This window comes from Equus caballus, chromosome 26, assembly GCF_041296265.1.
Source record: "Equus caballus isolate H_3958 breed thoroughbred chromosome 26, TB-T2T, whole genome shotgun sequence".
Lineage (NCBI taxonomy): Eukaryota > Metazoa > Chordata > Mammalia > Perissodactyla > Equidae > Equus > Equus caballus.
The window spans coordinates 36951180-36977793 of record NC_091709.1 but is presented as its reverse complement, the minus strand read 5'-3'; the positions used below and the strand labels follow the sequence as shown (position 1 = coordinate 36977793).

Below are 26614 nucleotides of genomic sequence, written 5' to 3'. Positions count from 1 at the left end.
TTTTGGCCTCAGTGTTTATTATATAAAATTATTTACAGTAATAGGGTTTAAGACAAAACTACAAATGAAAAACACAAAAGCTTATTGTATAAAAACACTGACGACATGGTTACGTCCTTCCATAACTCAATAAAACATACGAAAATGGTCACAAACACCGACTTGGTTCAAATTTTAGATTTCATTCATTTGTAATTATTTTCTGTGCATCTTCTATGTGCAAGGCAGCGCACTGCCATAGATGCTGGGGGTACAGTAATGCATAAAAGTCAGCCCCTGCTCTCATGGAGCTTCCAGTCTCCTGGGGACAGACACACACCAGATGAAACAAAAACACAACATGTCAGGGAGTCACAGCGTAACGGGGAGGAAAAGAGAGGTAGGAAAGTTTCTGTCCACTCCAAATTCTGAAGAGGGATCTGAGGCTACTTTAGAAGTCACAGTTTGGGGAGAAGATACAAACCCTAAATAATATTTTTAAAATAACTTTTTTACAGGTTGCAAATTTCTGGTCAGATCCTAAAAGTTTAGGGTTCTGAGCAGCATTTCTAATTTTCTAATTAGAATCTCTCCTAATAAATCCTTTACGGCCATACTAATGGAATGCGGCCCCCATCACATACGTGTGTGTGTGTTGCTGTAAGTAGGCATATACACGTTGACAGGCGCATGTCGCTATTCACATATGTATTAATATACTATTATTTCTGGCTGTGACGATACAAATCTTTTACACAAACTCTTAGATTACATCCAGCCTCTCCAAGAACTATCAACATTGCAATTCTGAGCCAGTTTATTGGTGCTCCCAAGTATATGGTATTTTCAAGTACATCATTCTTCAGAAAAAATACTTAGCACCTTCCAAGTGAGCACAGCCTGGAAACACTACATGCGGACCGTGATGAAGGATGGAACGGGAGTGCATTCTCACGTCTAGAGGACAAGGGAGAAATGAGGGTGTTTCTGTATGCTGCTGCTGATGCCCCCAGGCTTGTTCATCGAGGCCCACAGAGGGTCTTACCACGTAAAGACCTGCAGTCCCACATCTTAGGGACCCGACCATTTCATCGGTGTCTTTTCCTTTTAGTGTCTGAGTTTTCCCTCCTCCACGTCCCACAAGACACTGTTTCTTTTTAGGAAATCCAGTCCACAGCTGCTTTCTCCTGTGGGAAATCTGGGGCCTGAGCGCTGGAGGGGACCGCTGGATGGGCAGAGTATGAAAGCAGTGGTGGCAGGGGGTCACGCCAGGCTCCCAACCTACCCTCAAAGAGGCAAATTTCCACAGACGGGGCTTTACGAATGGAGGCTGACCCCAAAGACCTGCTCTCAAAAGGTGTGCTGGGGTCACTGAGGGATTCTCCAGCAGAGAGCTGTGTCTCAGGGGGTTCCTGGGCCGCCCTGATCCCTGCCATACTCTGCCACAAGCTGGGACCGCAGACCCAGGAAAGCACATGGAGTGCTCTGCGGAGCTGTGCCCATGCCAAGGGCGTGCTGAGTGTCAAGCCCCGCCCTGGGCAGCTGCCTCAGCCTCTCCTCCCACCCAGGTGAAGCTGTCATCTTGGCAGACACACTACATAAGGAAGACTGTTACGCATAGGCAGGCGCTGGGTGGCTTCCTCTCCTTTCCCCTCACTGGTCCCTCCCGGCCGCAGAAGTCAGGTAGAGGGTTTCGCCTTAGAGGCTGCCAGAACTCCTAGACTCCTTTCCTGCAAAGGATCTCCAGGAATAATCCCAAACACCAAACCAACTTAAACATAAGCTAGAGGTACCTTTGAAAAGCAGTATACAATTTTTAAAATTAGGTTTTCTTTCCAGTTACATTTGCCCCTCACTTTGATAATAAATAATTTGCATTTTCTTGAGTATACGCAGGCTGAGCTGAGGGGATCCATGAATACTGCCTGCCATGGTAGAGAAGCCGGCCTGGTATGAAAAAAGACCCAGGGAAGCCATACAAACGAACAAACCCATTTGCCGCTGCTATTCACGGGTCTTCAATTTTTTTAGAAGTGGGTGGCCAGGTCTTTTTTCCTGGTCTGTCTAGGCTGGAAGCTCTGCTGAATCCTGTCCACCACGGGTGACCCTGCTGGCATTTTAAATACCAGTGGCCCAGCTTTCAGCATCACAGCAACATGTGGCCACTGCAGCATGACAACCAACAGATGGGTAGTGTGGGTCCCTGACCAGGAAATGAACTTGGGCCATCACGGTAAACGCCCCGAATCTTAACCACTAGACCACCAGGGCGGGCTAAACAACCCCAAGGTATGTTGAAAATTAAAAGCTAGTTATACACATTATGCTTCATTGTCACTAAAGTCACCCGCTTCTTTCCTACTGAATTATTCTACTTCTTACTCTGTCTGGTCCATCAGTAGCATTTTCTGGTCCCAAGGCTTCTTGCGTGCATTTGTGCCTAACCTCCACAGACTCCCATATCTTAAAAAATAATAGGAACTCTGCTAGTCAGATAGTTCTCCATTTCTCTACAACTTTTGTGAATGCAAATTCTAGTCAGAAGCCACTGTTCTAATAAGTTATGAATCAGGAACTCTTAATGTATCGAAAAGATTACCTGGTTTTAATCCTAAACTGCGGCAGGGAAAGGCAAGTGTGATGTTGGAGCCAATGTCCTTGGGATTAGTGGACAGAATTCCCCTGAAAAATTTTAAGGATCACGTTTCTGGTATCTGTGGATGTTTTTTAGAGAAAGCGATTTTTTAGAAAACCTGTGGTGGCGGTATTCAGCTTTTCTAAAGAAATTTCCAAAGGGCCTGCTTCGGTGTCAAACGAAAAGACCAGATGTTCTAAACATCTCTTGAAAAATAATGCACTATAATACTGGGAATGGAGAATGAACCAATGACACAGAGCAACCAGCAGCCCCGTGACAGTATTAACTGACAGGAACACACGTACTGCCCTTAGCCACAAACAGTCAGCACAGTGGTACTTAAGATACCATCAGAAAGACAGTCGACATCTTCCGGATTTAACTCATCTCAGCCCAGACAGGTCTTCCAAGCCTTTACACGTGGCAGAGAATGTAGGGAACTTTTCTCCAAATTCCTGTAATTCTGCTTGTAAACAGTTAAGTGCTTGACTATATTTTTAGGATCTATGACTTGAAGATGTTTTTTCTTCCCCATAAACCGAAAATCTTCTTGATACTTACTGAGAGAAGCAAAGAGGTCAGGCTCCCGGTAAACTCCCACAAAACTCCCTACCATTTGAGAGTTGGTTTCCGGTCACACAGCTCCCTGTAGTAGAACTTCTTCACTTAGTCCACTTCCACTATTTTCATCTTCATTAGAATAGTTTCCTGAATCCTGACTAGTTTGGGAGCCATATTTTTTGTAATCTTCACCAGCGTGATTAGTTTCTTCTGCTGCGCTAACAGTGTTGGTATTTTCAATTACAAAACATCTTTCAATTTGTTCCGCAGAAGTAGAAAGGAGTAGATTCTTTAGTAAATGTTCAGAGAAATACTAATGTAAAAAAGGAAAAAAAATAGAAAGAGATTATTTAAAATAACGAAAACTAGTTTTCTAGTCCTTATAGCTTCAGTTTCCTAAGTCCATTATCTAGGAAAGCCATGTTAGGCATGCATATTAGAAAGTCAGCTCGGAGCATATCAATTGCATTGTAATGTTTAGAACAGAAGCATCACTAGTGAGGTCACTTACGTCTTAATACTGCTTTTGGTGAGTACATGAAGAGGACCTAAGACAGGGCAGGGGGTGGAAGAGCACGGAAGAGGCAGGAGAGAGGAGAGCACTGGGACTGTGCAAATTTTATTATGAAATAATAAAAATTCTTGCATCCAATCCACAAATATCCAGAAGAAGCACAAGTGATAAACTAATTTTTCCCTGTGCAGCTAAGATTAATTAGATGTTGTAACAAGCTAGTTTGAAGTTCTCTGAATGACAGCTGAGTATTAGAGTATACAGGAAGGATATCTAAAAACTCAGGGATATGAGAGTGAAATAGGATTCACGGGGCATTTTCACAGTGCTAAGCCTTTATGGGGGACCTGCGCACACCTCCATGGAGGAGGAGCACTGGCTGCATCGTATAGCCTAAGGGTACCCGCTCAAGCACTCTTCCGTGATTTGCTCAAGTTCACAGAGCTAATAACAGCTTATCAACAATTCACTTTCAGGCCCTCTAGCCGCAGCGCCTGAGCTCTTGACCATACTCCCAAGGCAGGCAACCTGCAGCCCCGCCCCCACAGGGACATACATCCCCAGGGCAGAGTCTCTGCCCAGGTCTTCATCACTGTCATCCTGAAAGCACTAAATGATGACCTCTTTAAATATGCTGACCTCACAGGAGGGTCACACAAAAACCTGTGAGGTGTCATGAGAGAAAACTCAAGTTGCGTTATTTCATTTTCTGTCATTTCTTCCAGTGAACACAGTTTCTGCACTGATGATAACGTTTTAGCCTTTTTGTTAATATAAAGACTTCCAATGGCACAACAAATGCCACAGTAAACTGCCAGAAAAATATGAGATTAAGGATAAACTTTACTAATCTGTGTTGTACTACATTAAATGACCGTATCTAAAGCTAATGTACGGAAACTTTGAAGAAAACACCCAAATCAATCTGTATTATTTTCTGACTATCAAGGAAACATATACATTCTGTTGAAATCAAATATATTTCCCAGGGCCAGCCCCATGGCTGATTGGTTAAGTTCATGTACTCTGCTTTGGCAGCCCAGGGTTTCACCAGTTCAGATTCTGGGTGGGGACCTACGCACCGCTCATCAAGCCATGCTGTGGCAGCATCCCACATAGAAGAACTAGAAGGACTTACAACTAGGATATACAACTATGTACTGGGGCTTTGGGGAGAAAAAAAAAGAGGAAGATTGGCAACAGATGTTAGCTCAAGGCCAATCTTCTTCACCAAAAAAGATATATATATTTCCCATTTTAAGAAAAACCCAGATGTTGATCAAAAAAAAGAACATACCTCATCTACAGCAGAAGGAGGTTTACTTGATGGAAAGAACACATAATTGATACATCTCCAGAGGACTCTCACAACATAAACGACAGCTGCGAGAATAAGTAATGCAATGCAAATCCCAGCTATAAGCAAGGTTCTGGAAGTATTTCCTAAAAACAAAATAAATGCTGTTTAGCATCAACACGTGTTTGGACACACAAATACATTAATAGTGCTGACGTCTGTGTGTAAGATTAGCTATGTGAAAGGAAATACAAAACCTATTAAATAATACCCTCAGGAATACTTCTGCCAGCCTGGCACACACCACAGGTGCAGGCAATGGGATCTACATTTAAGGAGTGGCTCAGGCCAGTGAATGAGAGGTCCTTAGTGAAGGACACAACATTGACACAGAGCTCCAAGCACACTCAGTATTCTCCAGCCCTTCTTCTGAAACACACGGCTAGCACAAGTAAACACACCCTGTGACTAAGCTCCCACAGGTCAGCCCTACAAGCTGTAAAATACCAAATGGAAGGAATTCACTCCCTTATACAAAAATTTGCACTTGAACTAATTAAGTGCTTTCTGCATGACAACTATATTAAGCATTATGTAAAAAAAATTTAAAATAGTCTTCCATTAAATGCTAAAGAATAGTAATTAAAGGGAATTAATTGTGGATATTGGATGAAATATAAAGCATTAAAAATACTGAATTGAGCTGAGTATTAACAGTATTTTCTAAAACTGTGAGACTTAGCTTGGAGGTCTACTTTCGACTCATCGTTCATGAAGAAAATATTCTCTTTTTCAGTAAAAAGGAAATATTTTATAATTTTCAACGAATTCAGTTATTTTTACTGTCTAGTTACATTTTTTTCAAAAGAGACATAATGAAAGATTCTGACCTGGTTTTGTCTTCTCACACACAGTGTCACTAAAATCACTGCTTTTATTCCACTTTTCCTCAAGGATGAGCGCTCTGGCCTTGACACAATACACAGTCAGCGGTTTCAAGTTAAGAAAAGTAAAATCAGTTTTTTTCTGTAGAATTTTACTCTATTAAAAAAAAAGGTAAATCATTAATAAAATTTAGCCGCCTCACGAAATCAGATAGCAAATATCTATTTTCTGAGTTCTTTAGATATTCAATCTAAGGCTGGTCTCTCCCAAACACTTGGTTGGTATATGTTTAAGAAATATAAATTCGTTTTGGGCAACACATAATAACCCAATCGGAAAATGAAAAATGCTGCTGCCAGAAAAGAATGTGACATATTCCTAAGACAACTCTAATTTATAAGTACATGCTGATTTGGTTTAATCGCCGTCCTATGACTCTGCTTAGTGGCAGAATGGTTTAGGGCAGGGGTTCTGACCTCAAACTGGCTGTATTAAGGTATCACTTACAGCTCTGCAGCCTCAGGCAAGTTATTTAATTTCTCTGGGCTCTATTTCCAGATCTGTAAACGAGGACAATGACTGCTCATATCTGTATTAGTCTGCTATCGCCATAATCACATTATATACCACATCACCACAAATAATTACAACAAAATAATTGTGTAACAAAACATTCCATGGCTCACAACATATTTATTTTCCTCACTCATGAGCGTCCCTATTGGCTGGGGGAGCTCACACTGCGGCTGTGGATCGGCTCTAGGTCTGCTCCACGAATCTGTCTTCCTCCTTGGCCAGAGACCACGCGGAGCATGCTTTCCCCTCGGCAACAAGAGAAGCATGAGGGCCAAACTGAACCACGCAGGCGCATTTCAGGCCTCTGCTCACATCGCCTCCACTCACTTTCTACCGTCTAAAGCCCAGCATGACTGAAGCAGTAATGAACACTCCAGCCCAAGTATTTGCTGCGCAGTCATTTAGTCAATCGTACTGTCTGGCAGGGCTGTTTTGAAGAATGATTGAGACAATTCATGGAAATAACTTAGCACAGGACCTGATAAATAATGAGCATTCGATAAATATGAGTTGCTATTAGGACTGTAATTATTGATGTATTATCCAGAATATGACAGGATGGCGACTAAAAGTTATTGAATCTCTATTATTGGTCAAACAACGTGCTAGGTATTTTCCTAGATCTCACCTCATTTTAAAGCTTATAAACAGCCTTTCCAAAAAACTTAGTTACTATGACTACCACCACTTTAGAGAAGAGGAACAAAGTCTCAGAGAGCTAAAGTACCTTACCTAAGGCTACACAATATGGTAGCTTGAGACCAAATTTAGGTTTTCCTGATCTGGGGACAACTGAGAAGTGACCATAACTCTCAATGGGCTAAATTATGCTATGGTTACAGTGTGTTCAGATAGTTAAAATGAAAGTCGCCAAGCCACTGGAATGGCCTTAGCTTTCCAACAGAAAATGAAATAAACTTACAGAATTTACCAACTCAACTGCACACAGTTTTTACAGGTTGATTCCTTGATTGTAATTCGACGGGGAAATAGGAATAATACAGCTTAACCGACGTTGTGTCTAATCTTTCTCAGTGGGTTTTGAATTTTAGTGTTTCTCAATCTTTTCTTCCTCTCCACCTCCCTAAGGAGCCTTTTAAGATGATTTTTTTCTAATCTCTCCCTCACCAAAAAGTTGAATACTGAAGAATAATATGTTGTTGGGCAAAGTTGAACTCTGGAGGCATGCTTTCCTCCTGGAGGGCCACAACCGTCATAATCTAAGATTCTTTCGCCCCCTAAGAACCAATTTCTGCCCCATGGGAGGTGCCCTGCCCCAGGGGGTATTTGGCAATGTCTGGAGGTATTTTTGGTGTCATAACCAGGAGGGAGCGCTACTGGCATCTAGTGAGCAGAGGCCAGAGATGTTGCTAAGCATCCTATAATGTGCAAGACAGCTCAAAGAACTATCCAGTCCAAATGTGAATAGTGTTGAGAAACCCTGGTTTGGATGAATACCTGGGAATCACATTAAAAAGGCAAATTCCTGAGTTCTACCCCCAGAGATTCAGACAGAGTAGGAACAGGCTGAGGGATCTGAATTTTAAAAACAAAGTGGGGCCCAGGTGCAGGGGATCCATAACTTTACGATGTTTTGACATGGAAAGATGCTAATATTCTTCATCTTGTAAATATCTGAGTTAATCACATGGTCTGAAAGTTTAAAAACTTTCCTAAAATTTTAACTTCAAGCTTTGTTTACCCAAATCATAGTTATAACTCTAAACTGCAAATTTATACTACACCGTCTTTTTACCTGAGTATCTGAAGTGTTTTCCCAAAAATTAATTTCATAAGTTAGTCGGTAAGGCTGGTCCACAGACTTGTTTTCAGACTCTTTTGGAGCACCGATATAGACACGCAGAGAACCATTAACGGATTTCAGGTTAATAAGTGGGGGAAGGATGATAGCTAGAAAAAAATTGTGAAGACGCAATGTTCAATTCCGACAAGAAAAACGATTTTAAGAATTTACACCAAATTGAAGAATCATATCTAAGGCAAAAAACTACTGGCTTACTTTGTATTTCAGTATCAAATCTTTTCTCTTCAGACCAAAGAGATGTGTTATTTCCATTAGACGCTTGTACACGGACAAAGTAAATTCCTCTTGAGAAAGTACTTCGAGGAAAGACACACTGGGTAGTCTTGACATTTTCACAGTCTGGTAGTTGTTTCCATTTATCCTCATGTTTCCCAGGAAACTTTTTTAAATAGCCACTTTCAAGACAAAAAAATTTTTTTATTCCAAACACATTAATTCAACAAATATTTACTGAGTACCCAGAATACATTAGACTCTGTTAGGGGCTAAGGTTACAGAGAAAAACAGTCCACACCCTCAGAAAACTCACAGAACAGTGGAAGACACATGTATACAACACAAAAGACGAGCAAAGATCCTGCTCCAGAGTGTGATAAAGGAGTGGTGTGCTGGAGTTGGCTCGCACCAGTGCACAAAAACAACCATCAAATTCTCAGGAATGCTGTGAGCCAGTTGTTAAACACAGCCATTATTAAAAATTAAATTGTATAAACTTAAATCGTATTAAAAAGTAATAAGTACTCAAAACTCAATTCTGTCCAAATTATTTGACTACATTTTATTATCTACACTCAAGCCTATTTATGTCTATTGTATCTCTTGGGTGGAAATATTACATAATGGAGATGCTACTGTGCTGCTCTTCCCAACTCCATATTCACCAACACCATGTTGGTGGCTTCCAAGTGGCCATGGTGGGAGTACCTGTAGCATGAAAACTAGCAAACACTACAAATAAGGCTTTTCCCTTCTGGAAAGCCAGTTGCTAAACATGTACCAGCACATCAGTGGGGAAGGGCTGTAACAGAGAGACACACCAGTGTTGTAAGAGCAAGTCTCAACAGAACATGGGCGCCTAACAGAGCCTGGAGAGGTCAAGCCAGTTGCTCAGAAACCAACAGCTCAAAGCCCCCCATTTCAAGCCTGGGATTACAACAGCCTCCCAACTGGCTCCCTCGTCTTTAGCGTCCCCTAGTCCATCACACCACAGAGAATGCAGCCATCTTCACCCTCCTCGAGTGCACACCTCGTGTGACCTCACCCCTCAACACGAGATTCCCAGTGGCACCCAATGCCTGTAGCATAGTCCGAGACTAAGCCTAACCTTATCCCATCCTACTTATTCAACTTTCTCTCTCATTGCTCTCCCACGCCCAGATGCTCTGCTCCTCTCGGAGCAGGGCTTCTTGGCTGTGGTAGGCAAAATTCCAAGATGGCCCCCAGGATTCCACCCCCTGGTGCCCATGTCCTACAGAATCCCCTCCCCTTGAGTATGGGCAGCAACCATGAACTCCTGACTAGGTTACATGATATGGCAAAGGGGTGAAGGGATTTTACAAATGAAATTAAGGTCCCCAATCAGTTGACTTGGAGTTAATCAAAAGAGAGCCTATCCTGGGTGGGCCTGATCTAATCAGATGAGCCCTTTAAAAGAGGATCCAGACGTCAGAGATGCCCTCTCCTGATGGTCTCCAAGAAGCAGGCCACCATGAGCTCTACAGTTGCAAGAAATGAATTCTGCCAACAACCACAGGGGCTTAGAGAGGACCATGAGCCTGGCGTGAGATCGCAGCCCCAGGTGACATCTTGATTGCAGACTTGTGAGACCCTGAGCAGAAGACCCAGCTAAGCCATGTCTGGACTCCTGACCAGAATTCACTGAGACAAAAAAGGTGTTTTTTAAGCTGCTAAGTTTGCGGTAATTTGTTACAGGGCAACAGAGAATGAATACTTCCCCTTTGCCCCCACCTCATTTTAAGTCTTCATACCCTGAGCTTTCCCCTGTGCTGTGGCCCCTGCCTAGGATGCCCCAGGACGTCAACAACAAGAGTTGTCCACTCCGAAAACGGCTGATTCAACAACAAAGGCCTTGTCCACATCTCATCTCCTTCCAAATGTCCTCTTTGGTCTCTCCAGCCCCATCCACCTTCACAGTTCGATTTCTACAACCCTTATAATCTGCACACCACTCCTCAGTGCTAAATCACCCTTTGCTATGCCATGTCAGCTAACTGCTTCGGATTTTCAGAACCATGTGTTTTATTTTGCTTATCTTTACAATTCCTTCAGTGCTTTGTATGGTGTGCCAAGAACGCAAAAGAAAGTCAGAGGGGGCTGGCCCTGTGGCCTAATAGTTAAGTTTGGCATGCTCCACTTCAGTGACCTGGGTTTAGTTCCCAGGCATGGACCCACACCACTCATCTGTGGCCATGCTGTGGCAGCAACTCACATACAAAATAGAGGAAGACTGGCACATATGTTAGCTCGGGGTGAATCTTCCTCAGCAAAAAAAAAAAAAAGAAAGAAAGAAAGAAAGAAAGAAACTCAGAGACCAGCCATTAGAAACTCTTATCCCTCTTCAGTCTCTGGCCCTATTATTTAACATACTCCTGAAAGTGAAGTATACACAAAAGATTACTGCTCAGTTTCCCAATCAGTGTGTGAGTTTATATATATATTGAGGGGCATGTAGGCACATGAACATGTTTCCACTATGCAAACTGTTCTTGGTTTAAAACTAACATTAAAGGATCACAGGAGTATCAGCGACCCTTCTCTCTCGTTTTTCTGTTTCTTTCTCATCTCTGTCTTCTCACTCTTCCATTCCTGCCTTAGCTATACTTGTCTTTGACCCCTCTATTCCTCTGCCCTCAATAAATCTGTTTTCCCCATTCCTTTTCTCCCCATAATCCACTTCTTCCACTTGATTTTCCTCTTCTCTTTATCCCCTACAATTTTCCAGTCAATATGAAGTAGACACAGTTCTCTTCCAGGTAGGGTGCTCAGACTTCATCCATATCTAGCTAATCTCTACTCAACCACATAGAACAGAGTTCTCTCCAACTTTCTTAATTTCCTAGTAAAGCAATCACTAAAAAATCTATCAAACGCACTGAAATAATCAAGAAAATGGGAAGGCTAACTTGAATTGAACAAGGCAGAGTGACTGGACTGAGACCATTTCAAGGACTCATGGAAAAAGTGAATCTGGAAGACAAGATCAGGGGCACCTGCCAAGTACTCCAGATTGGGGAAATAACCCGCACAACTGGAATCACGCTGTTTTAAAAAAGAGCAGGTAAGAACACTAGGTATTATTAGAATACATTCATTTTACAACAAATGAAGAAACTGAGGCCAAAAGAGGTTAAGTGATTAGCTCAATGGCATCTGGCAGAGCTGGGACTAGAATTAAATCTCATGTTTCCAATATATCATAGCTGCCTCTTGATCGGTCAACATGCGTGCACGGAGTGGCAGGTGTCTGAAGTAGAGTGAAAAGAAGGAGAAAAGAAGCATGATAAACAGGGCAAACTAAACTAGGCAAAAGGAAATTTATGGAATAAAACTTACTAGAGCCACTGAGCTTGAAAAGTCATGTTTTCATATTTGTAATCCCATTTAATAATATAGTTCCAATTATTACTATCGATTTGTATATTTTCTGGCGGAGGCAGTTTATTTTCAACTAGAAGACAAAGAATACACAAAAATGCAAACATTTTTACTCTAGGGACATAGCATATGGTAAGAATTCTTAACAGCGTGGGCAAGCAGATAAAAGGCTTACATTTTATCCTTATGAGAGAATAGTTAAGTAAGTGATGGTTAACATTCAGACTACGTAATACCACGCAGCCACTCAAAAGAACGTGATCTATTTATATGCACCGACATACAAGAGGTCCTCAAACATTAGGTTAAACAAGCAAGTCATAAAATATACCTAGCAGGATCCTATTTTTTAATTTAAAAAACAAAACCCAAAAAACTGTATGTCTGTGTCTATGTTCTCTAAGCCCTGAGAAAGTAGGAAAGGATACACACAAACTCCCAGCCATACTCATCTCTGCTAAACGGACTCGCGGGTAAGGACGCAGGTGAGACAAACTTTACTTTAAACCCTTCTGTATTGTCTGATTTCAAAAACAAAGCATATTAAATTTACAATTAAAGTAATAAAGCCAAGCTCCCACCCTTGACCTTAACTGTCAGCAAGATGTCAGTGATTAAACATATCCGGATGATTTCCTGTTTTTACATCTCACTTATAAAAGTAGACTTTTTGCAAGACTGACTATTCTTCTAGCAACTACCTCCTCCTTTTTGTGGATTCTGAACAAATAATAACAGTTTTTGTCATTAGAAAACATTTGGACTTTTAAGCAGAATTAATTTTCATTACTATCTACTTGAGACAAAAAAACCCAAATAACATTTTTTTGCTTATATAAACGCTGTTATAATGCTTTTCTTTTAGTATCTAATAAACCATCCTATAAACTTCAGCAGCTAAGGGGAAAAATGCCGAAATTAATAGTTTGCGAATCTGTCTACATAGTTATTGAATCTAAAGCAAAACTTGGTCCTTACCTGTGGTGTTTATACAGGACACCGGGCTATACAAACCAACTTTCCGCTGCACACGTAGTCTTGCTCTAACTTTTAAACAATAAGTAGTCTCTGGGGAGAGTTTATAAATTTTATCTCTGGGATAGACAGTTTCAGTCCTTTTCTATAATGAAAAAAAAATAGAAGTTTGTTCTTTAAAAAAGTGTAAGTCAAATTTTAGAACTAATTCATGTCACTTTTTCCTCAGCTCAAACAAAGGTAAAAATAATGCTTACTTCTCCGCTTGAAGAGTTTTTCCAGATGACTAAGCTATACGTAAAGCTGGAACTATCCATGGCCCACATGACGCTATCTTGTGTTCCAGGAGGAGAGATGTTCAGTATTACTGCCCTATCTTCAGCTTCTAAATGTACTTCTGGAGGACCAATCTGAGCTGTAAAAACAGAAATGTTTGCTATACAACTTTATTAATACAATTCCAAAACATTCATTCAACAGGTACTTCCGAGCACTGAGGATGCGCCTGGCATAGTCCAACGGAGAGAGTTCCTCATGGAGCCTACAGTCCAGTGGGGGATGCGGCAGAAACCCCAAATAAACAGAGACATATAATGTCCTGTGTGCTCTAAGGAAACATGAAGTAATCTAAAGGGACAGAGAACAGTAGGAAGAGCTGTTTTAGATAAGTGAGTCAGGAAAAGCCTGTCTGAGACATTTGAGCTGAGACCTGAATAAACTGAGGGAGTAAATCATGTGACTATCGAGGGGAAGGATCTTCCAGGCTGAGGGTCCGTCTGGTCAGAGCCTCTAACATGGGAATGTGCTGAACATTTTCGAGGGACAGTAAGGGGTAATGAACGGCTGAGTGGCTGAAAATGGGCTCAGAGAGGTCGCCAGCAGCCAGATAATGAAGGAAGAACTTAGCAGTTAACTAGTCTGTGAAGTCACGGGAGGGCTGAGATCAGATGATGCCACGACCTGACCTTCATTCTGGAAAGATCATCCTGGTCAATGCACGCGGAAGCAGGGAGACCAGGAGGAAGCTCCTGTAGTAGTTAAGTGATAAATGAGTGGCTTGTTGGAGGCGGGTGGCCGAGGTGGGAGTGAGAGGGGACCGGATTCAGGACAGACTCTGAAGGCTCATCCTTCAGAACCTGTGGATGGATGGGATGAAGGGTGTGAGGAAAAGAGATGTCAAAGAGGACTCCAAGCCTCTTGGCCTGAGCAAACAAATAGTTAATGGCCCTAAGAGAACTGGCAAAAACTACAAGAAACGCCAGTTTTGAGGGGGAAAATCAAGAGCATTGTTTGGCCGTTTTAAATCTGAGATGACATTTAGACGTCTAAGTAGAGGTGTTGAATGGAGAGTTGGCGATTCCAGACTAAAGGTAAGGAGAAGGAATGGGGCTGGAGACATCATTTCGGGAGTCAAGAGCATACAGATGGTATTGGAAACCGTAAGATTACCAGGGAGTGAGTGCAGAAAGAGAAGAGGTTTGACGACCCACCAACATTTAAGGTTTGGGAGACAAGGAGAAACTGGTGAAGGAGTGACCAGTGAGCAAGAGGAGAGCCAGGAAAGGGCAGTAGCCTAGAGATCCAGAGATGGAAGTTTCAAGAAAAAGAGAGTGATACCCATGTTGATGCTACAAAAGAAATGAACCAGAAGAGGCCTGGGAATTCACTTGGCATCATGGAGGTCACTGTGACCTTGACAAGAGTGGTTTTAGCAAAGCGATGAGGAACGAAGCTCGAATGGAGTAGGCTGAAGAGGGAGTGGGAGGAAAAGAAGTAGAGAGGGGCGCTATGGGTAATTCTTTGAGTTCTGGTATAGGGCAGTGGTTCTCACACTTCTTGGTCTCAAGATCCCTTGAGACTCTTAAAGAAATGGAGGGTCCCAAAGAGCTTCTGTTTATACGGGTCATGTCTTACGATAGTTAGCATATTAAACATTAAAACTGATAAAAAGCTTAAAATATTTATTAATTCATAATAAAACAATAATGACAAACCCTTTACATGGTAACAAATATTTACTATAAAAAATAACTATATTTCCCAAAACAAACAAAAAAACTTAGTGGGAAGAGGGGTGCTGTTTCACATTTTGTGCAAATCTCTCTGATGTCTGGCTTAATAAAGACGACGGATGTCTCTCACACCTACTCCCTCATTCAGTCACCATAACACACAGCAAACAGCCCCTGGAAAATTCCACTAGACACTCGAGAGGGAACGAAAATGAAAAAGGCACCTAAGTCTTAGAATTATTATGAAAAAAGCTTTGACTTTACAGACCTCCTGAAAGAGTCTTGGGGACCACTCTTTGAGAACAGCTACCACAGGGAAAGCAGAAAAATGAGGCCACACCAGGAAGAAGATAAAGATTTAAGAGAATCTTTGTTCTTTTTTTTCCTTTTTAAGATGGGAGATTTTACATTATGCAAACGAGTAGGCATAGTAAGTGAGCTGTTCTGGCTAATATTTTACAAAGAATATAATGTAATTCAGCTGGTAACTTTTTCTTACCTTTTTGAAAGGGTATAAATGAGTCGACCTCATACCATGGAGAAGTGTCATTCCCTTTTTCTGCTCTTACACGCAATTTAACTTCGTCGTAAACATTTAGCTGGAGTGAAGAAAAGTCGCATTGGGTACTAGTAACATATTGACATCCAGGTAATTTTATCCAGTCATCGATCTCAGGTCTTTAAAATTAAAAAGCAAATGAATGAATGAGCAAATGTATAACTACAAAAGAGCGTCAAACACATTTTCTGTTTACTAACATTATAAAGCTAGTTTAAGGAGCTATTTCTTCCACTTGAGTTAATGTCCTGGTAACACTTGAGTGTGTAACATTCCACTCTTTTTCAATGCATAAATTCCAAATTATTATTTATAAAATGGAACAATTTTGACACAGTTAATTTAATACCGTTCTAGAATTTTGTGTGTGCATTAGGATTTAAAAGAAGCTGAGGGAGAAATGATCCATAATGCAAAAGCGGACTTAGCGTTGGCTTTGTTAAAAATAGTTGTGTGACCTCTGGCCAATTATCTTTCTTGAGGGGTGGGGGGGGGGGGGAGACTGGCCCCAAGCTAACATCTGTTGCCAATCTTCCTCTTTTTGCTTGAGAAGGATAGTTGCTGAGCTAACATCTGTGCCAATCTTCCTCTGTTTTGTATGTGGGATGCCGCCACAGCATGGCTGATGAGTGGTTTGTAGGTCCACGCCTGGGATCCACACCCGCAAACCCTGGGCCACCAAAGTGGAGCACGTGAACTTAACCACAATGCCACTGGGCTGGCCTCTTGGCCAACTACTTTGTATTTCTGGATGTTCTCTTCCTCACTGAAAAATCTGAGAACTGGATTTGATGATTCCTTTCTGACCTGCTCCTATGAATAGATTTACTAGCACTAAGAAAGACCTCAGAATCAGTATGGTTTGAGAATTTCTTCTGCCCTTCTCAAAATCAAACCAGCCCTTCCACTTTCTGCTCTCCATAATTTCTTCTCTTACATCACTAGAAACAAAGAACTGAAAATGTTAACATAAACTAACAAATTCCTCAAGGTGAATTTGCTCCATCAAAAAGTTTAAGTGATTGATGATGGATTCTTCAAACACATGAAGAAATTCAATGGCACGGAGACCCTAAAACAGAAAAGACATGTTGCTACAAAGCAGGAGAAGAGACTAAGGAGGTGAGGACCAGAAAACAAACATTAGGTTTCAAAACGGCTGCCTATGTTAGGCCCTGTCTCCCTAAAACCAGGCAGAGAAACTGTTCTCTCAGAAGGTATTTTTGTCAAGCCTGATTCATAGTTCCAGCATCAGCTTTTTTGGGGGTAATATTGTAGACTTCATTTTAAAGATGCTTTAAGATAACAGAAGCCAGGGATGATACTGAAATAATTTTTGTGCTGACCCAAAGACAAGTCTTCCTTATTTTTCAAAAAGGAAACATTTTAAAAAATTACCAAAAAATGTATACAAGCATATGGAACACTTCATTCCGGGCCAGTCTCCCCTTCCACTTTACCTCTGGGGAAATTAAGAAACTCTAACTAAATCGGAGTTGGGAAGGCCTGTAGGGGGAGCTCTAAGGCTCTGTAATACACGTCAGTTACACCAACCAGGAGACCTACCCTTAAATCTTGGACAGGGAGTAAAAGTACTGCTGAAGGGAGATCTCTCATCCCATTCAGCAATAGCCAGCCAATGAGAAACGCTGCAGCTCAGCCAATGAGAAGCTGTTTCCGCCCTGAACTACTACTTTGCCCGGTGGACTTTCTTTAGAACAGCCCCTCCCTACTCTGCCTTTTTCTCTCTAAAAGCAGCTCTCCTCCTTTCTTTTCTGGATTTCCTCTGGCTTGCCATAGCATGCACATCCTGAACATCTTGGCTATTCCCGAATAAACTCATTTTGAGATAAAGCAACAGGTAAATTTGCTTTCTAAGTTGAAACCTATCTGAGATTAAAGCTGGCATTTAATGATACCGTTCCTGAGAAACAGCTCCACATCAGAATCTATTTTTAAAAATCCAGTGACTCCAGAGGCTGGCCCTGTGGCCGAGTGGTTAAAGCTCTGCTTCGGGGGCTTGGGTTCGCAGGTTTGGATCCTGGATGTGGACCTACTTGACTCATCAGCCACATCGTGGAGGTGTCCTGAGTACAAAATAGAGGAAGATTGGCACAGATGCTAGCTGGGGGCTCATCTTCCTCAAGTGAAAAAAAACAATGAAGAGCAAGGTTGGCAATAGATGTTAGCTCAGGGCGAACCTTCCTCACCAAAAAAAAAAAAAAAAAAAAAAAAATCCAGAGACTCTTATTATAAACAGAAAAACTTATAAAAAATTTAGGGGGCCAGCCCCATGGCCGAGTCGTTAAGTCCACGCACTCTGCTTTCAGGGCCCAGGGTTTCGCGGGTTCAGATCCTGGGCGCAGACATGGCGCCGCTCATCAGGCCATGCTGAGGTGGCATCCCACATGCCACAACTAAAGGACCCACAACTAAAACTATATAACTATGTACCAGGGGGATTTGGGAAGAAAAACGAAAAAGTAAAAAACAAAAATCTTTAAAAAATTTAAAACTAAGCCTTGATATGGTTTCAACCCACCCTCACTCTTTACATCTGTCTTGCCTGCTCCAGGAGATGCAGCCACACACAATATTACAACTGCTTTTGCATATAAGAGAGCTACGGCAGTGGTAGCTACTTTCACATTTTCTTAAAAAAACCCCAACTTTGTCATCTAGAATATTTACATCATAACAGAATATAATTTGAAAATGAACATGTAACCAATATGTAACCAAAACAAAATTCATTTCATAAAAACAGCTTCATAATATAACTACATGCCATCTTTATCTCTCCTATTCACTGATAGATTCTTAGCACCCAGGAGAGTGTTTGGCATCAAAAGCACTCAATAATTATTGAAGAAAAGAATGAATATTCACACTACATACAGCATAATAAATTTGAGATATAAGGCACAAACACTGATCTCTTAGCCTGCATTCTACAGGCACTGGAATCCTAATAGCTTACTTATGTGTCTATGTAGCATTTGTCACCAGTGGTATATGTCCTACATTCTGAGAAACACAATATTAAAAAATAATTGTCTGCTGCTGCTATTAACGACATTGCAATGGATCACTTACTCTGTCCCACTGAACACTTTATATACAATTGTTCCACACTCCTAACCACCTTCTCAGTTAGACACTTTATTACTGGGGTGTCCCAGCCCCATCTTCCTGGGGCCATCCTGGTTTAAGCTTATTGTTCCAGCTTATCTAAAATTAAGAGCCTCTTTTCACTCTCAAAAGTATCCTGGTTTGGATGGTAAATTATATATGGTCCTATCAGTTATTCTCTCTACTTCACAGATAAAGAAACTGTGATAGAGTAAGTGGCAGAGGACGGATTTAAAGCTAAGCAGCCTGGCTCCAGTCCATAATACACAGCCCTGTGCTGTCTCCTTGAACTTGGCAGCCTGGCATGTTTTTACCAGGCAATTATTTATAAAGCTAGCAGAACAGAACAGAGTAAGAACACACTGAAATAAGGCATTTGATGCTAAAGTCAAATGGAAGCGTGGAAAGACAACAACATAATGTGTGAAGGGACACGGATATGAGAGCCCTGTCCGTGCCTCTGCTCTTTATTATAAGGGTAACTTTCAATCAGGGAATCTGAAATCACCTCTGTTAGACCGAAACCAGTTCTTTAATAAGAAAATTCTGAACTAAGCAAAATTGCTAACAAAACTCAAAGTTGAATTTAAAGAAAAATCTCTAGAGAGAAAAATTCTTAAATTATCAAATCCGAGAAAAACTATAGATGTATCTATTTGTGTGCACGTGTACACATATATATACATGCATATACACACAAATTACTAAAGTAACCCCACAGTTTTATTAGCGATCACCTGGAGAACAATAGGCCGGGGCTATGGTTGCAGGGGTGGGGATCACATGAGACCTGGCGGCCTAGTCCAAGACTGTGGACGGGCCTTTTGGGGTACTCTCCCATATCCTCAAGAGATGCTCTAGTTCAGACCCTAATTCATATTTAAAGATGCTGGAGCATCCAGAACAGAGACGATACGGCTGTGGACCACAGAAGCTGTCTGCCATCCTCATCCCCAAAACCTCTTCTGCTTCAACGCCCAAAGATGAATTTGACTAAGTCTCTATTTGTAGAAATGAAGTTATAAACACTACATAAAGTAGACATAAAATTTCTCTAAAAAAATGAAAAAAACAAATGTTTCACAAATCTGAAAAAAAATTACGGTGTTCAAATTATAAAACTTTTTCAGATGATTCTGGCAAATCAATAAGTAGAGTAACGTACATTTGATAATCTACTGAAAAAGTCACATTGCTGACAAACTCATCGCTTCCGCTCCACTTCAGGATACAGCTGTCATCCACGATGTAGACCTCTACATTTTGAGGAGATTTTAGGTTTGTTCCCTCTATAAAGGCAACAAGAAAGAGACAGTTATACATACACTACAGTTATTTTTAAAAACGATATTTGTCCCTTCACATCACAATTAAAGAATATTTAAATATAACAAGATTAAATATATAAAAAAACTTTTAAAAACCTATGACTGCTCTCAGCACAAGGAGACTGCTAATTATTTATATCTGCATTTGAGAGAGCTGGGAAAGGGTCGAGTTTTTTTAACCTATAAAAAGTGAGTGCTATATGTCAACTATATCTCAGTAAAGCTGGAAAAAATAAAGAAAAAAAGTATGCACTGTCTTTCAACTGGAAAAAAAAAAGTCTGTATAAAAACAGAATTTTTCTTTGGTCTTGGAAGTGATACTGATGTAAAGAACACAAGGTTCAATGGTTTTACAGCCTCAGTTTGGTTTCACATTCTACATTCAGAGGTAGACAGAATTATCAATGTTTATCACGTCAGCCAAGCCCGACCGGAACCTGCAAAGGTCTTGGCTGCTGAGCATACCAAGTCTGAACCCTTCTGTTTATTTTTATGTTTATTTTATTTTTATATTTACATGTATTTATATATGTTTATTTTATATTTATGTTTATGTTTATTTTCTAGAGACCTACTCTCTCTCTTATACTTGTAGTAAAATCTTCCGCCCTTTGGATGTCTTCTCATTTTTCCTTTCTGGTCCCTCCAATTTGCGTTTCTCTTCCTCTCTGACCACCTGAATCCTCCTAGACCAGCTCCAGTTCGAGCCCTTAGAGAAAAACTTCCTCAAATACTGCAGCTCATGCTGCCCTTGCTCTTCCTTTCCATGTTGCCACATGAATCTGTACTGCTCAGTTTCACGCTACAGTCGATGTCCTCAGCACTAACATTGTACTAACATCTAGTGGGCGCTCAAAACTCGTTGAATGAAAACGTCTTTAAAAAAAATTGCTTCTTTATGTTAAACACAAATCTCCAACCAGATTACAAGTTCCTGAAGGGCTGGGTCTATATACGTTCACGCTTAATCTTCGTTTTACTTCATTACAGAGTAATCAGTGTAATGTTGGGGTCACAGAACTTCATTACAAAGCGCTTTTCTTTCACTATCGTAAGCTACAGTTTTTAAGAGATCAGCTTTTCCATTTATTCCCTGTTGCTAAAACATTTCTAGCCTTTCCTTCTCCCTCAGGGCAAACATGTTACGTCCTTGTAGACTTCCTGCCATAAGGGTCCTTGCGTAGAACTTTCTCTACTGGGATCGCTTCTACTTTCCAGTTAGTGATATTATGGTATAGAGGCAAAAGGGGAGACATCTGAGAAAACATTTTCTGAATTTTTTTTAAAATTTGGGGAGGTACTCATCGAGTGTCCCCACTCTCAATTTTCCGTTTTACACTCATATTCTCCAAGACTTCATCAATGAATAGAATACTTCCTCTTATCCCACTCTTCGAAACTTAGTTTCCATCCCATTTCTTGGAATTTTATAAGATTCTATGCAGGCAAAGGGCAGTGATTGGGGTTTACAGAGGTTAACAGAAGATCTGATGGCATTTGTAGTCTCCAGTCCAGAATATTTCAGTAATTCTGGGCCTTGATTTAGGAAGACGAAACCTGATGGAGTAGAGCCAGGGACCTCCTCAGGGATGCAATCCTGCTGCTGCTAAAGGAAGGAGATCCTGGAGTCAGAGGCATCTCGGCACATGGGAGAGCAACAAATACCTGGCTGATAAACGGACAGGGACTCGGAAATACAGTTATTAACCAGGATTGCAGATTTCATAGATTTTGTTCTATTAGTATTGTGACTAGAAACCAGGCAAGGAAAGGGTTAATGAAAATCTGATCCATAAGTAAATAGAGTCTATCAAACGTTTTCCAGATGTCGATGAAAATAATCCACAACCAATCTATAAATGAAAATTTGGGTGAGTTTATTCTGAGCTGAAATCTGAGGATTATAACCCGAGGCCTTTCTTCCCAAAGGAAGAAAGGGCACCAAAGAAGTGGGGTGTACAGAGTGGTTATATACCCCCAGAGAGGATGTTTCACATAGGACTGAAATGTCCCTTTTACAACAGTCGCGAGACTGCTCTGTCGGCACAGCCATTGATGGACACAGCAGGTAGGTCTTCTGTCTCAGTGAACGCAGCAGGGTGGCAGTCTGTTGTCTCCAGCTGAGCGGTCACAGGTGAGCTGGGTGGTCAAAGGTGAGTGCAGCAATCAGTTCCTAGCCTAAGGAAAGATGCATATCCCTAAGGAAATGCCAATGAGGGGGGAAGTTGCACCTTTATCTCAAGGGCCTTTGTTCTGGCCATAGGAAATGTCTAAGCAGATACACAAAGCTGCTCAACAGCCACAGTCATGTCCTTTTGGAAAAAACAAAGTCAGGCCGAATTAGGTTTATACCAAATGTCTTCCTCATATACTCCAATATATCCTATTGCTTGCCATTTTTATTTGTCACAGACAAGGAGAAAACTAAATGTACTGTTTTTCAGAAGCTGGTGTCCTCCTTTTTGCAGATTTTGCCATCCTACAGTGAAACTCACATGATAGCAGCAGGACCCGGCAAACTGCTCCAGCTCCAAGCGTCCAAAAGTTACCTGGGACCTGTTATGTACTGGCATATCCCACTGAGCTCCGTATGTAATGGCATAGAACTCAGTATGTAACCGCCTGCACATGCGCCCTGATTAGGCCCAGTTGTTACACAGTTGCAACCTATCATTGCACTCTGATGTATAAAATCTCCACCCACACTAAGCTGGGGGAAGGGGTGGGGGCGCACTGCGGTGGGAGCTATCCTCCATTACTTGTGCAAGCAATAAACCTTTTTTCTTCACTCACTTCGCCTTAGTTGTGCTTTTTGGCTCTGCATTCACCAAAAGACGGACCTACTGAGTTTGGTCACAGAATTAGCAACATCCTTTTGATAATAGTGCATTTCACCCTTTTAATATGCAAAATACATAAAAGGGCACTTAATCCAATCCTTCTGTTTATATAATTGGTTGCTTCCAATCTTTCACACTCATATTGATGACCAGACATGATTTACTAGCTTTTTAAGTCTGACAGAAATTCAAACATCTACATCCACACAAATATGAATTTCCTCCCATATTTTGGCTAGTTTTCTTAGGCGAGGGTCCCAGAACTGCATTTATTAGGTTTAAAAGTATGAATATTTTTTATGAATTTGAAAGATAGATCAATGTAACGATCTCAAGTTAGGATTAACATTTCATTTAGTTTTGAACATTACGACTCCTTTGAGAAGAAAATGAATTAGATAATTGAAAGATAACTGGGCCCTTAACTACAGGTGGATAATAACTTAAACTGCTTGGCCCTTAGGAAAACAGTCCAGTCTAAAGCCCAGGGCTCTCATGCTAGATTCCTAGGGTTTTAAAGATTTTATTTTTTTCCTTTTTCTCCCCAAAGCCCCCCAGTACATAGTTGTATATTCTTCGTTGTGGGTCGTTCTAGTTGTGGCATGTGAGACGCTGCCTCAGCGTGGTTTGATGAGCAGTGCCATGTCCGCTCCCAGGATTCAAACCAACAAAACACTGGGCCGCCTGCAGCAAAGGCCGTGAACTTAGCCACCAGGCCAGTCCCTGGATTCCCAGGGTTTGATTCCCACTCAAGCACTGGCTAGCTGTATAGTCTTAGACAAGCTACTCAATCTTTCAGGGCTTCAGCTCATCTGTAAAACGAAGATAACAGTGCCTGGCTTTGTTCTGAAAGCTACAGGAATTTATACCTTCAAAACACTTAGAGCAGTGCCTGGCAGTTAAGAGCACCATAAATGCCAGGTGTGCATAAACTTAATTTTAGCTGCTCTCCTCTAACCTAGGTTAAAATTGGGATCTTCCCGTACTTCCTCCTGGAATGTCAATTCTACCTGAAAATTCTCGGAAAATTCTTTTTATACTAAAGCAAACATGAGTTTAATGCAGAATTTTCATGAACAAAAGATTTCAAAGAAACGACCCCGGGTTCCACTAGGACCCTAGCACCCACATCCCACACACTACATCTGTGGAAGCGTTGGAGAAATAGGACACAGTGTATCACATCGAGGCACAGTTTTCTAAACTGACAGCTAAGTATTTTGAACCCACCAGGCGGCCGCAGGGACCTCCGGGATTCCTGCCCTCGGTCGCTAGGCCCCGTTTCTCTGTGGGTACCCCTCCTCACTACAAAGTCAGCCTTCTAATAGTTGCCATTCCCCCGAGGCATCCCGGCTAAGCATTAAAAAAGGCAGCAAAGCCGCCTGATGGCCGCTAGCCTTTGTATTTTGCCGGTGTACTTTTCTTTTATTATTACTTTTTATTAGACTGTACGAATCCTGAGGGCAGAGGAATTCTTGCAATGCTCATCCTCTTCCCAAGTGGGTCTGAGTAAGTGTTTACCAAACTCAGGAAATACGTTTCAGAAACAGCAACACAGTTCGTAGCTAAAGCCCTGTTCGTTATCAATCGTGCCCAGCCGCGCCGCGGGATTATTCGGAAACAAACCAACCCGACGCGAAGGCCCTCGCACACCCAGCAGCGCGAGGGTGGGAGCCCGGGGCGCGGCCGGAGGGAGGGCGGGAGGGGCGGCGAGGACGGCGTCCCCGGCCGGGGGACCGGTACACTGGCCCCCAAGCAAGCGGCCTACAAAGAACGCGAACACCACTCTCTCTTGTTTGATTTTCGATCCCGTCAATTCAACCTGAACGCCGCGACCACGGACGACCGGCGGTCTCCCAGAGGGGACGTCTGTCCCTCCCACCCACCTCCCGGGGCCCAGGCTTCCACGCCGCCGCCGCCCAGCCTCGCGCGCCCGAGCCTGCGCCGGGACCCCTCGTCTCTCACCTGCGGCTGCGGGCAACACCCACGGCGCCCCGGCGACCAGCACCAGGGTCGTCGCGCCCAGGACGGCGAACATCATCTGCGGACCGCCGCTGGCCCTGCCAGTCACATCCTCGGCTACCCCGACCGGCGAGCGCTCAGCTGCGCGAGAGAAGCCTCTTCTCGCAGGCCGCCTCTCCCCGCCCCTCCGCCCCGCCCCTCCGCCCCGCCCCTCCGCCCCGCCCCCGCCCCCGCCCCCCTCCGCTCTCCCTGCCTCCGCGCTCGCCCCGCCCCTCGGAGTTCGCCCCGCCCCTCCGCTCTCCCTACCTCCGCGTTCGCCCCGCCCCTCGGAGTTCGCCCCGCCCCTCCGTTCTTCCTTCCTCCGCGCTCGCCCCGCCCCTCCGCTCTCCCTGTCTCCACGCTCGCCCCGCCCCTTCGCTCTCTCCCCCTCCCCCTCGCTCGCCCCGCCCCTCCGCGCACGCGCCGCACCGCGAGCCTGGCGAGTGTTGGGCCTGCGGCGTGGGCGGCAGAGCGCCGCCGCGCCGCCTCGTCGGTCGTCCTCCTTCTGGCCAGTGACTGCCAGCTCGCGGTCCGCCCTCGTATTCTCGTAAGACCGCGCCTACGTGGAGGCCTTGACCCTGGCAGGCACGCGGTGCGCTGCCAGTGCGCCTGCGCAGGCCGCGCGGCTCTGGAGGCCCTCCGCCCTTCCTGTTGCCTGTGGCCCCCGGCGCTGCCTCGAGCTCGGCGTCGCCCTCTCCCGCCCGGGCCGCGGCCCCCGGGGGCTTAGGAAAGAGGGGTTGCGGCGGCGGGGGCAGCGAGGGAGGCTGGAATGAGGAAGCTCCGCGCGGGGCCGGCCGAGTCCTGCGTGCAGAGCGCTGCCGCGAAGGACGGCGGTGTCCAGAGTCAAACCAGGACGCGTCGAGCGCTTGTTTTCGGGGCGCCTGGGCCGGGGGCGCACGGGCCCCGGGCGGAGAATCGGGAGGCCACCGGGCTCGGTGGGCTCCAGATCGGCGGCCTCTAAGCTGTGATCGCCGACCTTTATGAGTAAACAATTTGAGCCCACCATCCAAATGGTGATTTAAATACCTTAGTAATAGATAATGTACATTGTGAAAATAAGCAGGATGAGAGACGGAATAAGCCATCAAATGCTTAGCTATTAATTATAACAACTAAGCAATGTAGTATTATCAATTTTATGGTAAAATGAATATTTGTAGAGAACAGCGCAATTGACTATGCCTTAGAAACAACTTTGAGGTATAATTTACATATTATGAAATTCACCCTTTTTAAGTGAGCGGTGATTTTTTAGTCAATCTACCCAGTTGTTAGGCCTCATTTTTAAAAACTTTGGATTATCGCCTTGCGACTATTTTTAGGTTTGATTTCGAGTGTGTCAGTGTTTTGTTTCAAGGACGTCACGAATGGAAAAATACCCCACGAGGATATGTGGATCCAAATGGAAGAAGGAAATTCCTGGTGGCAATCATACTCGTGTTGAAAGCCTTTCCAATGATTCTTTGAGTAAAGTTTTTATTAAAATTTCATTTCCTGCTGTCCACATGTTGTTCTTGCAAACTGTTCTATATTTAGAACAATGGGCTCCAAACTAAAACATTTCACTTGAAAGATTTTTTAATATGTTGGCAATTCCCCCCCCCCCCCACTTTCTTTAGTGGGCAGCTAGAATTTTTATAGATGCACGCAACATTTTAGGCAACAAAAATCAGAAACAAATGGAAATATTCCCAAGTATATTTAAAAATGCAAGAGTTATGGGCTGGTCTGGTGGCTATTGGTTAAGTTCTCATGCTCTGCTTGGGTAGCTGGGGTTCACAGGTTCGGATCCCAGGCACCAACCTAGCACTGCTCATCAAGCCACTCTGTGCTGTCATCCCACGAAAAATAGAGGAAGATTGGCAGAGATGTTAGCT

General features: G+C 42.9%; 1 protein-coding gene across 2 annotated transcripts; it reads right to left on the bottom strand.

The window, feature by feature from the left end:
• IFNAR1 (interferon alpha and beta receptor subunit 1) lies at positions 1–25654 on the bottom strand. 2 transcript variants are annotated; one of them, XM_023630056.2, is made up of 12 exons: positions 25167–25654; positions 24702–24839; positions 19734–19857; positions 15377–15555; positions 13123–13280; positions 12869–13010; positions 11849–11963; positions 8471–8670; positions 8207–8361; positions 5880–6030; positions 4990–5135; positions 1–3491 (listed from the first exon to the last, which is right to left on the bottom strand). In XM_023630056.2, exons 2-12 carry the CDS (start codon positions 24775–24777, stop codon positions 3252–3254), a joined length of 1686 nt encoding a protein of 561 aa, XP_023485824.1. In that variant the 5' UTR covers positions 24778–24839; positions 25167–25654; the 3' UTR covers positions 1–3251. The 2 variants fall into 2 exon arrangements, with proteins under 2 accessions (XP_023485824.1, XP_070108664.1); XM_070252563.1 differs by lacking the exon at positions 25167–25654 and having other exon boundaries at positions 24702–24904.
• Between the last annotated feature and the right edge of the window lie 960 nt (positions 25655–26614).